This window comes from Vicugna pacos, chromosome 17, assembly GCF_048564905.1.
Source record: "Vicugna pacos chromosome 17, VicPac4, whole genome shotgun sequence".
Classification (NCBI taxonomy): Eukaryota; Metazoa; Chordata; class Mammalia; order Artiodactyla; family Camelidae; genus Vicugna; species Vicugna pacos.
Genome location: NC_133003.1, coordinates 44,257,999 through 44,271,287, shown reverse-complemented (window position 1 = coordinate 44,271,287; position 13,289 = coordinate 44,257,999). Strand labels below are relative to the sequence as shown.

General features: G+C 40.0%; 1 protein-coding gene across 4 annotated transcripts in view; it reads right to left on the bottom strand.

Moving 5' to 3' along the window:
* The window catches only part of CNTN4 (contactin 4), an 809,034-nt gene that overhangs the window by 137,475 nt on the left and 658,270 nt on the right, over positions 1-13,289 (bottom strand). For all 4 annotated transcript variants that reach the window (XM_072941737.1, XM_072941736.1, XM_072941738.1 and 1 more), the window contains 2 exons: positions 12,911-13,095; positions 1,244-1,380 (listed from right to left, as the gene is read on the bottom strand). In XM_072941737.1, coding sequence (XP_072797838.1) covers positions 1,244-1,380; positions 12,911-13,095 — 322 coding nt within the window. The remainder of the gene's footprint in view (positions 1-1,243; positions 1,381-12,910; positions 13,096-13,289) is intronic.

The following is a 13,289-nucleotide window of genomic DNA, read 5'->3' as shown; positions in this document are numbered from 1 at the left end:
AATATCTTGTTTCTTTTCATGGGCATGATTTCTTCACTCTATCTCTTCAAGCATCCTAAACAGACTTATTCCTATTTCTTAGATGGTTCTATGGGCTGATTATCTTTCTAAACAACAAAAAATTTTTTTGCATATGGTTTGGAATATTGGTTTGCAGGTTTATTTTGGACTGTGTTTTCTTAAATTAATTTATTTTGGGGGGAAGATAATTAAGTTCATTCATTTATTTATTTCTAGAGGAGGTACTGGGGATTGAACCCAGGACCTTCTGCATGCTAGGCTTACGCTCCACCACTTGAGCTATATCCTCCCCGTTGCAGGCTTATTTTGAAACACAGTTACTTTTGTTTGTCTTCTCCTCCCTGTTCATTAGTTTTGTGGTTGCCTCCACCTCCTCCCCTGGGCCACTAGTCTAGAAACAGATACACTCATGACTTCTCTCAGGCCCTGATTGGCGAGGACACAGGGAGGACTGCAGCTCCCAGCCAGGGCGAGTGTGGGGCGTGGCCCACGACCTTGACCTTCCGTCTCTCTTACACCGCACTGTCCTATCAGGCAGCAGCTTGGCTGTAATCTTCACTTAAGCCTTAGCTACATGGATATTGTACCCTGTCTCCAGAGAGGATTGATTATGCCCGAGCTCTCACCTACTACTGCCTGCTCCCAGGCCTGCAGGCTGGTATCTCCAGCCTCAGTCATCGCTTTTAGTTTCCATTCTATTTCTGTTGCATTAGAGATGTTAATCTTGTGCTTGCATTCGGCGTTACCACACGTTTAAGGCAGACTGGGTGTTCTGCTGGTGAACATTTTCAACCATGTCGTCCACCAGTCTCCCCAGACAGAAGATAATAGTAACAAAACCCACTGAAGGAGGGGATTTGGGTGCTTAGAGGTCTGCCTCACTCACGCACTCCTGTCTAATATACACACCGACTTGCGTCTCAGCACAATTACATGTTCCAGACCGTCAGCATGACTTTCCAGCTGTACAGCCAGAGATCTTAATCTGAGAAGACCAAAGATCCAGTATAGATGCTTATCAAGGCTAAATAAAGCTGAATAATTGGATTTACGTACCGTTTCTACTTATCACGTGCATTCACTTTCACATTTTCCACTATTAATGGCATTTGGTTGCATGTTATTTTGGAAACAACTGGCCATATTTCTGTTTCTATAGCAACAAAGCCACCTTAACCATCACAGCCAATATTAAAGACACAATTATCAGTCATTTGCTTACCTGCGTTAGCAGCGGTTCGCCATTTTTTAGCCACCTGTATGTAGGTTTGGGCCTTCCATTGGCTTTGCATTCCCACAAGATATTTTCTTCAATGGCCACATGGATATCATTTATTTTTTGAATCCAGTTAGGTTGAGCTATAGCAGTTCACAAAGCAAAGACAAGACATACATTCAGTGCCTGTTCAGTCCACATTTATCATATGCAATCAAGGGACAAAAATAGGCTTATAATAAAATCCCATTTATAGAGGTTATACAAGGCTGGATAGAAGTTCACGGGATGCTTTAATAAAACACCCCACTCTCTGTCCAACTCTGAATGTCCTGTTTTTGCAGTCCATGAGGCTGGTTTTCTCATCACTAAAGGCAGAATGAATAAAACTACCATTAGACGTACGGGTAAAATTAACTGCCTTCCTCCCCCAAGTATCTGTTTCCCCCTTTTGTCCTTTTAGCAGGAGAAGTCTCCCCCACCACCCTAGAACTTCTGGCTGGGCGCATGTTTCCTGAGCTACACACTACATTTCTCAGATTCCTTTGCAGCTGGAAGTAACCATGTGACTAAGTTCATACCAATGATACGAGGTGAGTATGAAAGAAATGAGAGCAACTTCCAGGTTATTTACTTAAAACACTTGCCCTAGACTCACACTGCCCCTTCCCATTGATTGGAAAAAGGGACCACTGAAACAGCTTTGGGCTCGGAGACGAAGCTCTGTAAGATGCAAACTCTGACCTGCCAGCCTTGGACCTTGAATGACCCTGTGGAGCAAAGCGGCCCGAGACCCACCTGGGTCTTTTTGTAGAGAAGTGTGAGAGAAATAAACTTATTTAAGCCACTGTATTTTGTGGTATCTCTCCTACACATCACATAGATAATTTTTGTGACTCCTTCCTCCTTCAAGACTATCATAATTTTCTATTATTGACTTATTTCATATTGACAGAATGTCGTCCACAAAGGTACAGTCCTAGCATCCCAAATTTCTGATTGAGTCCTGGGTTTCTCCAAGACCTTCTTAAGAAATCAAGTCCCTCCCACAGTCTAACACAGGAACTCAAGACAACACTTAATTCCCACATTGCTTGGAGTCCTCTACACCAGTCCCCACCAAAATTATGTCACATTTCTCACGCTTCAATTGAAGTCACATTTTCTTTCCTTGTTCTCATGGGAGACAAAGACAATGTTAAGCCACTTTCCATAAAAAGTCCTCCTAAATACAAGCCTTGCCTAAAGCACGACTCATGCTATTGGTAACTGTAATGGCAAATGTACGTAGGCAGAAAACTTTCAGCTCAAAGTTCACGCAGGAGAGAAACATAGGTGTCATTCTGGAATGTTATCTTCTCCTAGGACATTACTATAGGGCAGTGCCTATCAGTGTAAACCTAACAGTCAGAAATGATATCAGTATTTAATGAGAAGATAGTATTCAATAACCTTAACACGTCTCTTAGCTGACTTGACCTCAGTATTTTCATTCAGTGAGGCCACCAATCATCCATAATTTAATTCAAAAGGAAATTACTAGTGTTACCTTTCCAATAAGAAGCAAGACTGGAAAAACATTCAACAAGTCGCTTAACCCGCAGACGTCTCTAGGTCCCTGAATAAATGATACTTTCTCCCTTTTGCCACCGATAAGCAATTTCATGTTTTTCAAAGAGTGAAACACAGTTTTACAAACCCCTCTAGTGATGAGGATGATTCATTGCTGCACATGAGGGGAAGCTGAAAGGGTCAACTTTCCAGAAAAGTTCTAACATCAACAAGCATCAACTTGAACGAAGGGTTATAACCTTCATCCTCGAGAGCTGCAAGTTGGCCATTGTTCTTTACCATCCCGCTGCTAATGCAAAAGGACCTCAAAAGGTAAATACCTTTTTTAGTTCTCTGCTTGGAGAGTTGGATGTGTAACCCTGATAGGGCTAACGGCAGCGGTGTGCCTGATTTCACATTCAACCTGCTGAATATTTACCCTCCCCTCCCAGAGTTTACGAAAACAAAGCAAACAAGAAAAGCTACAGAAATCTGTGTGGAATATTAACAACTCAGCCAAACTTTTCAAAGAGAGGGAGGAAGGAAAGAATGGAAGGGCAAATGTAACTTATGAAGCAGTGTCAAGTTGAAGTTCAAAAAGGAAACATCAAAACCCCGTACAGAGACGGAGATTTCAATGTCACAGATTTCCTGTAACTCTTGGGCTTATTCATTGCTTCCTTTCAAAAACACAGAAAGCTGGCGGCACAACCTTGCAATCTCAGAAAGGAGGTGCGGATGGGAAGGGAGGGCTTGAGAGGGTTTTGAAAAGACCTTGCAAAGTTCTAACTAATTAAACACTTCTGAGGGCTCATTCTGTCTCTTCCGACAGGGTTAGGGAGGTTAAGGTGCTCGACGAGAATGCTCTGCGGTAGTTACTTGTGCTGGCCAAGGTGAAATCAACAAAGTCAGTCTTGGTAAGAGACTGTCAAGTACTTTTCTTTTCTTTTTTTTTTTTTTAAAGTAAAATTAATTCATAGATGCCAAGTCTGAAATGATACAAACATGTTCCTCTTGAAGTCAATACCTGGGCCCAGGGAAATCAGGAACAGAATATTATATTATATAAATGGCAAAGAATGAGATAATCTTTCTTCTAACATGCCAATTGCAGGTCTACAGGGCAAATGCCCACACAGGTTTCTCCTGCCATATCTCTTCGGGTCACCCAGTTCAATGTCCTTGGATAAAAAATGGCCCATTTTAGTGCAGGATACAAAACACTGTTTCCTTCCTTCCTTCCTTCCTTCCTTCCTTCCTTCCTTCCTTCCTTCCTTCCTTCCTTCCTTCTTTCCTTCCTTCCTTCCTTCCTTCCTTCCTTCCTTCCTTTCTTTCTTTCTTTCATTTTCTTTTTTTTTTCCTTGATAATGCATGTGGGTCCATGGTATTTATCACTTAATATCTAGGTTCAACTCCATTTTATAATTCCATGTCTAAAAAATAGCACCAAGGAAGGCTTATAAATGTTGATTCAACCCTATTATTTCAGAGAGCAGATAATGTCTAAACGCCTTTTTGGGTAATCTATGTCTAGATCCCAAATACTACATAGATTTAATCACAGCTTCACATCAACAGGGAATCATCTGTTTTGGCCATTCATGCTCCTTCAAGGTTTGAACAAAAGAATTTCTCCTCTAAAACATCTTAAGTCTTGTCCTCAAGATACAAATTCAAATATAAGGTGAAATGGTTGTGTTTTACTTGACCCTGTGACACTGTTAGTCTCTTGAATAGATGAACAAGCTCTTCATTTCAATCTTTTGCTCAATAACTGCCAGACATGACCTAAATCAATCTATCTTCTAGCCTCTGGAACCATGCAAGCATCTTACCTAATAACAATTTAGACTGCAGACAGTTATAATTTGAACTTAGTGGTCAAACAATTCTCAGAGGCATGTGACTTTCTGACTGCCTCATCGCTAATAGAAAGAAATGCCATCATGAGCCTTCGACGTTAGAAATTTAAAAATCTAAAACAAAGGCTATAATGGGCAAAAAAAAAAAAATTTAAATTGCTATTACCATGATGACCTGTGGCCATTCAAAATGATTTCTGGCTGGTTTCACAGTCTTGGAGAAGATGAATCATCTCTCCAGGGAATGCAGAGGTTTGGCTAACATTGCTTAAGAAATATTTTGGTATCACATGGTATTTTTCTTTCTCTTTCTGGCTTACTTCACTTAGTATGAGGAAACAAACTCATGGTTACCAGGGGGGAAGGGATGGGGAGTGATAAATTGGAAGTTCGGGATTTGCAGATGCTAACTACTCTATATATAAAACAGATAAACGACAAGGTTATATTGTATAGTACAGGGAACTATATTCAAGACCTTGTAATAACCTACACTGAGAAGGAATGTATATATAACTATATATGTATAAAACTCTATCACTACGCTGTACACCAGAAACTAACATAATACTGTAAACTGACTATACTTCAAATTGAAAAAAAAAAAAGAAAAGAAATATTTGGTCATGAGCTTTATGAACCTGAAGATAATTACTTGGCTTCAGTTTATCATACACACACACACACACACACACACACACACACACACATATGTATAGTTGCTTTCTAAATCTTTATCTCCAGCCTGGAATTCTTGTACTGTTGACAGAATCACTGAGATATTCTCAATATCTGAATCCAACATTCCCAGAACTTGAACTATTTATTTTCCAACCTTACTGAAGAGTCTTCTCATTTATTGTTCCAGTCTTCTCTTAAACCCCTGACTTCCCATTTGCAGAAGCCACTGAAAGGAAGGAGCAGCTTTACAAGAAATACTCGTATTGTGTCGTGTGGCAGTGTTCAAATTTGATCCCCCCTCATAATCACCAGTCCTCCGACCTCAGGCTTGCATCCACTCCCTACAAAACAGCCGTCATCATCCTAATGAGGGTTTTCAAAGTCAGCTCTGTGAAGCTCTGAGGGGTCTTGGGAGGGACCTCCTTCAACAAGAGCAGCTTGCTTTGTTTTAAATATTGAAAATTTCATGTTAAAAAAAAGGAATGTGACAATTTAACAACACCTGCACTTTGAAAAATACAATTTTGAGGTACAAAAATCTCATCATTTTATAAAAAGAGCTTTGAATTTGGAGCTTGGAGATGGAAGGCTTAAGTTTTCACATTTGAATTGAGGGGAGGTTGGACCTGATGGAGTGTAAAGTCCCTTCTGACTTTAATGCACTAAGCCTTTAGATTACCTCTTGACCCACCTGAATCCTTGGATCTCCTGGGTTCTCTGTTAATTAGTGCTTCACTTAGACTTTCCCATTTATGGTCTCTGCATCTCTATGTAAGTTACACAGCAATTTCACTCCTGGCAATGGCAGAGGGAGTGCCATCAGGCCAGTGGTCTCACAGGTAACAATGAGAAGCCACACAGAATGTAAAAACCAACTGCGTGAAGGCACACTTACAGGCAATCCAAAGCAGGAATATTTCTATTAATATGCGTTTATTAATAAAATAAAACAGATATAATTGTAGGAAGTAATCCAGGTGTGAGATAATGGATAGGCTGTGTGAATACACTTTGCACCCTGTAAATGTCGTACAAAATAAGCAACATTACCAACAATTCATATTTATAGGTTAATACTTAAAGTACTCTCCCATCTGGGTCCACCTAGTTCTCTCACTTCCTCTCAAGTATGCCCAGTGAACACACTGCTCCTGTCAAATAAGGGTTTTCCTTGTCCTCAAATCCAATAAGCTAGATCCTGCCTCATATCTTTGTTCATAACATCTTGTCTTTTTGGAATGTACTCCTCCCTTTCATCCCCTATCCAGTTTTCACTCTCCAGAAACACCTCCTCCATGAAGCCTTCCGTGATCTGTCAACTGCAATGCTCGTGAACACATCACAGCTCGTTGGGCACAAATAGCTGTTCCATGCCATCACTTGTATTGTTTTTGTACGAGTTGCTTTAACTCTTTTATTGCTAACCAATTTCTATAAAAGCACACATTTTCTCTTTTCTTCAGGTGTGCTGTTGTCATTTCAGAACTTTAGAAATGAATCATGGAATAAAAAAGAACTTGAAATCAGGAATATGTTCATAAAAAAGGGCTTAAGTCTAGGTCACTAAGCCCACTTCCACCCAAAGGCACCAAGCTCCTGTCTAGCCTAACAGATGAATGGCTTTATATTTATTTTTAATCCTCAACTCAATCACTGCCTAGTGTTTCTCTGGTTGTGCTCTTATTGAGTTGAATTCATCCCTTTCTCCATCCCCTATGCATCTTCTGAGCAAAATACTTCCAATCATGAACACTGAGTATTTATAGACTATCTCAATCTGCATTACTTTATACATGTTATTTCTAAGACTCATAATAACCTGAAAGTTAAGTGTCACTGCCCCATTTTACTGATGAGGTCCAGAGACATTAAAGTCCAGATTCAGAAAGTGGCTCAGTTAGGACTGGCACGTATTCTTGCTTGGCTTCAATGTCTGTGCTGTCTACAGGCTCTCAAACTATGTCCCTGCCAGCAACGGCAATGGGAGTATTCTTTTGGCTCGATGGTTCTCAAAGTGTGTCTGAGGGTCACTGGGGTTCCCCAGGTCTCTTTCAGGGAGCCCATGAGAGCCTTTCTTTCCACCTACACATCTATGTGAGACCAGATTTTCTTCATATACTTCGACCAAAACAACAATCATGATAGATTAAACACAAAAGCACATACAAGAATCTAGCTTTTTTTCTGTTAAGACAGACAGGAAAGAGATTTGCCAAAACCTAAACAATGTCCCTCTTTTTGTTTAGAAAAATACAGTCAGTTTTCTTTAAACATAATATTAATTATATTAACATACACTGGTTATATTATTGTTATTTTAAAATAAATAAAGTACTAAGTTAAATTCTCAGTATTAATTGCTAATATGCTATATATTGATAAATACAACCCACATAAGCAATTTGGAGTCTTCTATAATCTTTCAGAGTGAAAAGGAAGCCTGAAACCAAAAATATGAGAACTGCTGCTTTAGACAAGCACAGAAACATTCAGATAAATGAATCCACCTATGCAAAACTTGCTACAAGTAAATTTAAACAATGTATCTTGATAGATAAAGATTGTAACAACGACATCTGCCTTTTGCAGCCACACAGAGTAAGGAAGCTGAATTCCACTTCCATACACTGCCCTTGCTGTGACTGTTTCTTCCCTGGTCTGAAGTTTCTCGTGGGGTGAGGACCCTGTAACCCCACTCCTGTATCATTGCCCACCGGCCATGATTTACAACATGCTTTCACTGTGCACCCCATGAAAAACCGCAGCAACCCACTTACTTGGAACCACCAGCTGAAGTGAAGGAAGCCAACATTTCTGACTTTATCTTAAGAGACATTCAGAGAAACTGAGGGTCTCAGTATCCGTTATGTCCAGGACAATTAAGTAGATGACTGCTCCACTGCAAAATTAATTTATCTACTGCGTTCTTTTTTCTGGTCGCTCTGTCCTTTAAGCCACTTTGTGGGGCTGAATATTATCTAGTGATGACATGCACATAGCATATCTGTGGGGAGATTAATATGCGGGGCTGCAGGAGGCTCTGTATTCACTCACTGATGACCTTAGAGATACTCAGACACCGCGTGCAGTGTCATCAGCCTACAGTTTTGCCTTTAGAGCCAAAGAACCATCGCTCACAAGGTCTAGACATACAGCCATAGATGGTAAGTTGGACAGAAAAATAAAGAAATTTCTCTTTTGGACTCAGTGATCAGGTGCTTGTCTTAGGAAACAGGAAGAGAAAACGTCAGGTGTTCATCTGGATGTTTTCATTTATGACTTTGGTTGTGGAAAACAAGCAGAAAAAGAAACTGGATGACTGATGGATTTTTTTTTTCCCTTTACCTATTTTATTAAAATGTCTTACTGGCAGGAAAAGGAACATGTATCCTTTAACAGAAAGAACCAGTTTAGTCATAGCTGAATTCCTGCTCACTGTATCATCTTGGGTAAGTTATTTTATGTCTTTGGGCCTTATTTTTAAAGTTATAACAATCAAAGGGTTGGCCCCAATAGATCCTTTGATCTCAAACATTATAGGATTCTATGAAATATCACCTGTTTATTGCTCAAAAATTATATTCCCTATTTTCTCCCGGTGAAGATGATTTTACTTAACACCTGTCACATATAGGAGAAATTGTAAAAAGGCATTAAATATCAGGTTCCACGAGTTCATGCTTTGTTCCTAGGATGACTATAATTCTATTGGTCTATTCGTGCAAAAAGGAAGTGACTATCCAGACGCAACGAGGTGGAAAGATGAGTAATTATCAATGAATTAAATCCATTTTATGCTCCCCTTTCTTTCTTCAAAGACGGTTCCTCTCCCACTCTTCTACTTTGTCTGTGGAGGCTGGCTACAATGCTTGACGTGACAGCAAGCTGTTAGCTTTTAAGAGAAGCAGGAACACCTTTGCTTGCATGTAACTGAACTAGCGTCACTCCACCCCTGGGAAACAGCCTAGCACAGAGCAATGACTCTCACAATGTGGACTCCAGACAAGCTGCATCCTCCTGACCAAGGAACCTAAAAGAAATGCAAGTTCTCAGATCCCACCCAGCCCTACAGAATCAGAACTTCCGGATGTAGGACCCAGCCTTCTGTACTTTAATAAAAATTTCAGATTATTCTAATGCACGCTGAAGGTTGGGGACTTCTAACATGAACGAACAGGCGTAGCATTTGAAATCTGTCTCCACTTCTTACGGAGTAAACGTCAATCAGTAATGTTATGTCTTTGGGAATCAGTTCCCTTATCTATAAAATGTCTATCTGTAGGAATGACAAGAGTGTCTTACTGGCTCTAACTCCAAACTACATCTCAAATCTCCATTGATTTTCCTTCCTTGAGTGCTAGCCACCAGCCTCTCTCACCTGGTTGGCGTCCTGACCCACTGTCCCGCTTTTACTCTTGGCTCCCTGTCATCTAGTCACCACAAAGCAACCCCCGTTGTTTTCTAAAAGCATGAATCTGATTGGCTCATTCTCCTGCTTAAAATTCTCCAATGGTTTCTCATTACAATCGGAATAAAACCCAAACTCTGCCCAGCCTACAAGTAATGCGTAATCTGTCAACCGCCCATGTTTCAAAACCTTTTGCTCCTTCTCACCATGACTTAACCTCCACTGGTTTCCTTGATGCATCTCACACATGTTAAGCAGCTTCCTGTCTCAGGGCCTTTGCACTTCTTTACCTTCTGCCTGGAATGTACTACCTCTTGAAAGCCTGGCTCTTTTTCATCCTTTATGTTTCAGCTCAGAAGTCAAATCTCAGACAAGTCTTCCCTGACTACCTTATCTTCCCACGCCTTTCTTCTATTCTTAGTTATTTTCTATCATAGCCTCCTAATCATTCTCTTCACACTCTCATCACATGAAATTTTCCAGCTCATTTATTTGCTTCATAGTATATTGCTTGTCAACTGCTAGTCAAAGACAACTTCCTTGAAGACAGGGGTTTGTCTTACAGCTCTAAGTGCCTAACATTGTCTGCCCTATGGTAGGCAAAACAGAAAGGTTTTTTTTTTTTTTAACAAATTAATAATATATTAAAATCATTTGGAAAATATCTACCTTTAAGCAACAAAGATCTGTAGTTTTTCACCCGTGAAAATATAACAGATCTAGTTCTAGGAATTTTTTTTTATGCTGAAAAATGTCTGAAAGGGCAGATTAAAATTAGACACATTCTGGTCAAGTATAAGTCTTGGCAAAAAGAAACTGGGAAGATGGGCTAGGGGAAAAAATGTTCTCTGTCTGAACTAGTTTCTGTTCTTCCTACATCCCAAATGTGAGTAGCACGTGCCAACCCAAAGACACAGCCACAGCGCAAACCAGAAGCAGGGGCTCCGCCCAGGGAGTGAGTGGAAGTGCCACCCCCAACAGGGATGTGGAGGAAGATTAAATGGTTCCAGTGCAAGAACAGAATAACCGCCCTTATGGCAACCCAGAACAGAAGTCAGCACACCTGTCTGCGGTGGTTGAAATCAAGAGGTGATGAATGGGATGCACCAACTTGGAACCAAAAACAGAGAAGCAGGTTTCTAAGCGGAAACACAAGGTTTATAATCCCCAAGCACAGCACATCTTCATGTTGTAAGAAATTATCTCATCAACAAAGACAGGATGTTCACGGGTAAGTGACTAGGGCTACTTTCTTCCCGTTTGTGAAATACACAGTGATTTTAATTATAATAACTCATTTAAATTGGAGATCCAGGCAGCTGGATATTAGGAACATTCTGAAAACCCAAAAGAGACCGAAAAGAAAGAAAGAAAGAAAGAAAGAAAGAAAGAAAGAAAGAAAGAAAGAAAGAAAAAGATGACAGCCAAGCACTTTTGTATAATTAAGCTCTCCTGTGACAATGAAAACAGTTCGATAATTTCCGTGTCACTGATACACTAGTTGAGGAAAAACAAAAGAATAAACATACAGGCAACAGCCCAGTACCATGGAAGTCAACTCATCTGACAAGCTTCGAACACCGAGGGTGCTTGACAGCTGCGGAAAAAGCTGTGTTATCTTCAGCAAAAGCAGTCAAATTTCATTCTGCTTTTTTCTCCACGCATGCATGCAGATAATCTCATTTAAAAGGGAAACACTGTTAGGACTTGATTTTCATCTTCAAGGCAGGATCCCTGAAAAAACCTTTCACTGTACAAGGCTGGGCGCCAATGACAAGGGTTATTTTCCAAAACAGGAACTCCGGAGTATTCTCCTTCCAGTGCAGGAAATCTCAGACCTACTAGAGAGCCAACTTCAGGTGACAGAATATTTCATACTCTTTTAACTTACTGAAAACAGATATTTCACTTAAAAGAAAATCATAGAAGTGAATGTGACTTCAATGAATTTGTTGAGCTACTCAAATAACATTCAGGAACAGCCACCGCTGAGTCAAAAATTCAATTCAACTAATAAAAAAGAGAAAACATTGTCCATATATCAGAATATTTTCAGGTTGCCCCTTCTTGACATATGAGAAATACTTATTACACTGGTGAGAAAAATGTAGCCTCAGCACTTAAAAATTATCTCACTGAACAAATCTGTAAACTTCAGTCAAAATCTCCACCCAGTTTCTCATCATGCTTCTAGAAAACCGTCTATGACTAGTTAACAAAATTCTTTCTCCATATCTTAAAACCAAAATGCTCCGGAAGAAGAATTGGCAAAACAGACTTTCGTGGTATCCGCTATTGCAAGAAGTAAGAACGTTTAGCGCTCTGGCCACATCTTGCCCCTGAAGAACTACTCTCATCATTTGAATATACACTGTTGTTTACTTAAGCCATTATTGAGCAATTATCAGTCTATAATACTTATTTTCAATACTCCAGACAGATGGGATTCAGCCATGTTCCAGTTTGGGAGAACTCAATTTGCTTTCAAAATGCCTACCCGATGAAATCCCTTTCTGGATTTCAAATCAATATCTTAACAGGGTTTCCAAGATAGGCTCAACTGAAGACCACGTGCTAGAGGTCTTACATTTATATTATGTTTGGATCAATGCCGACGATTTGATTGGAATAGAAGCAGCTGCACATAAAAAGTCTTCGGGGTGAGAGAGATTTGTCGCGCTCCACTCTGACAGAAACTAAATTTGGATAGTGTGCATTTTGAAATGTTCATGGTACCACATTAAACCGCTACCAAATAGGAGCAATTACAAAGGATTAACACAAGCTCCAAATCAAAATTCAAATGAAGAAAAACAGAGAGCTGAAAAAAAAATAAATCAAGAGCATGAATAACATAACATTTCCTGTGTCAGATTTACAGCTTGATGGCAGGAGCGAAAATGGTTCCTTTGCAAGTGTGTTCACACTAATATCCATCCTCCAAACACATCCGCCTAACTTCTTCCTCTCTGCTCTGTCAACATCCTTGCCCCCCAACTTCACTCTCCACGCCCCAAATCACCCAGGGAATGCTAATTAAGCAGCAAACCAAGGGTTTCACACAATCCCATTTTGTGCAATCCTTCTGGAAAAGCCTGAATGCAAACCTCCCAGCTTATGATTTTTATAACAAAAAGGTCAACAAATGATAAACTGGAATCACACACTTACCATAAAAAGTCAACTGTCCCCTGGCAACGTTTTTCCCTCTTGAATTTTCAGCCACACATTCGTATAAACCAGCATCCTCCTGCTGAAAATTGGGGATTTCAAGGATTCCATTTGACTTGTGTCTTCTGGCTTTCCTTGCTATCAGCTTTCCATCAGCTCTTCTCCAGATGATAGTTGGTACTGGACTGATAGCGAAGAAAAAAAGGAGTGACTCAAATTAGAGAATATGGTATCTTTTATTTGAACCTATGCTCCTAACAAACCCTTCCTTCTCGGAAGGGTTTATATTATACGCTTGCACTAGACACTGTTTCCTGAGCTTCGTTTATGCACTTTAACACCATTATGATTTTAGCCATATCTACATCTCTAGTAGTAT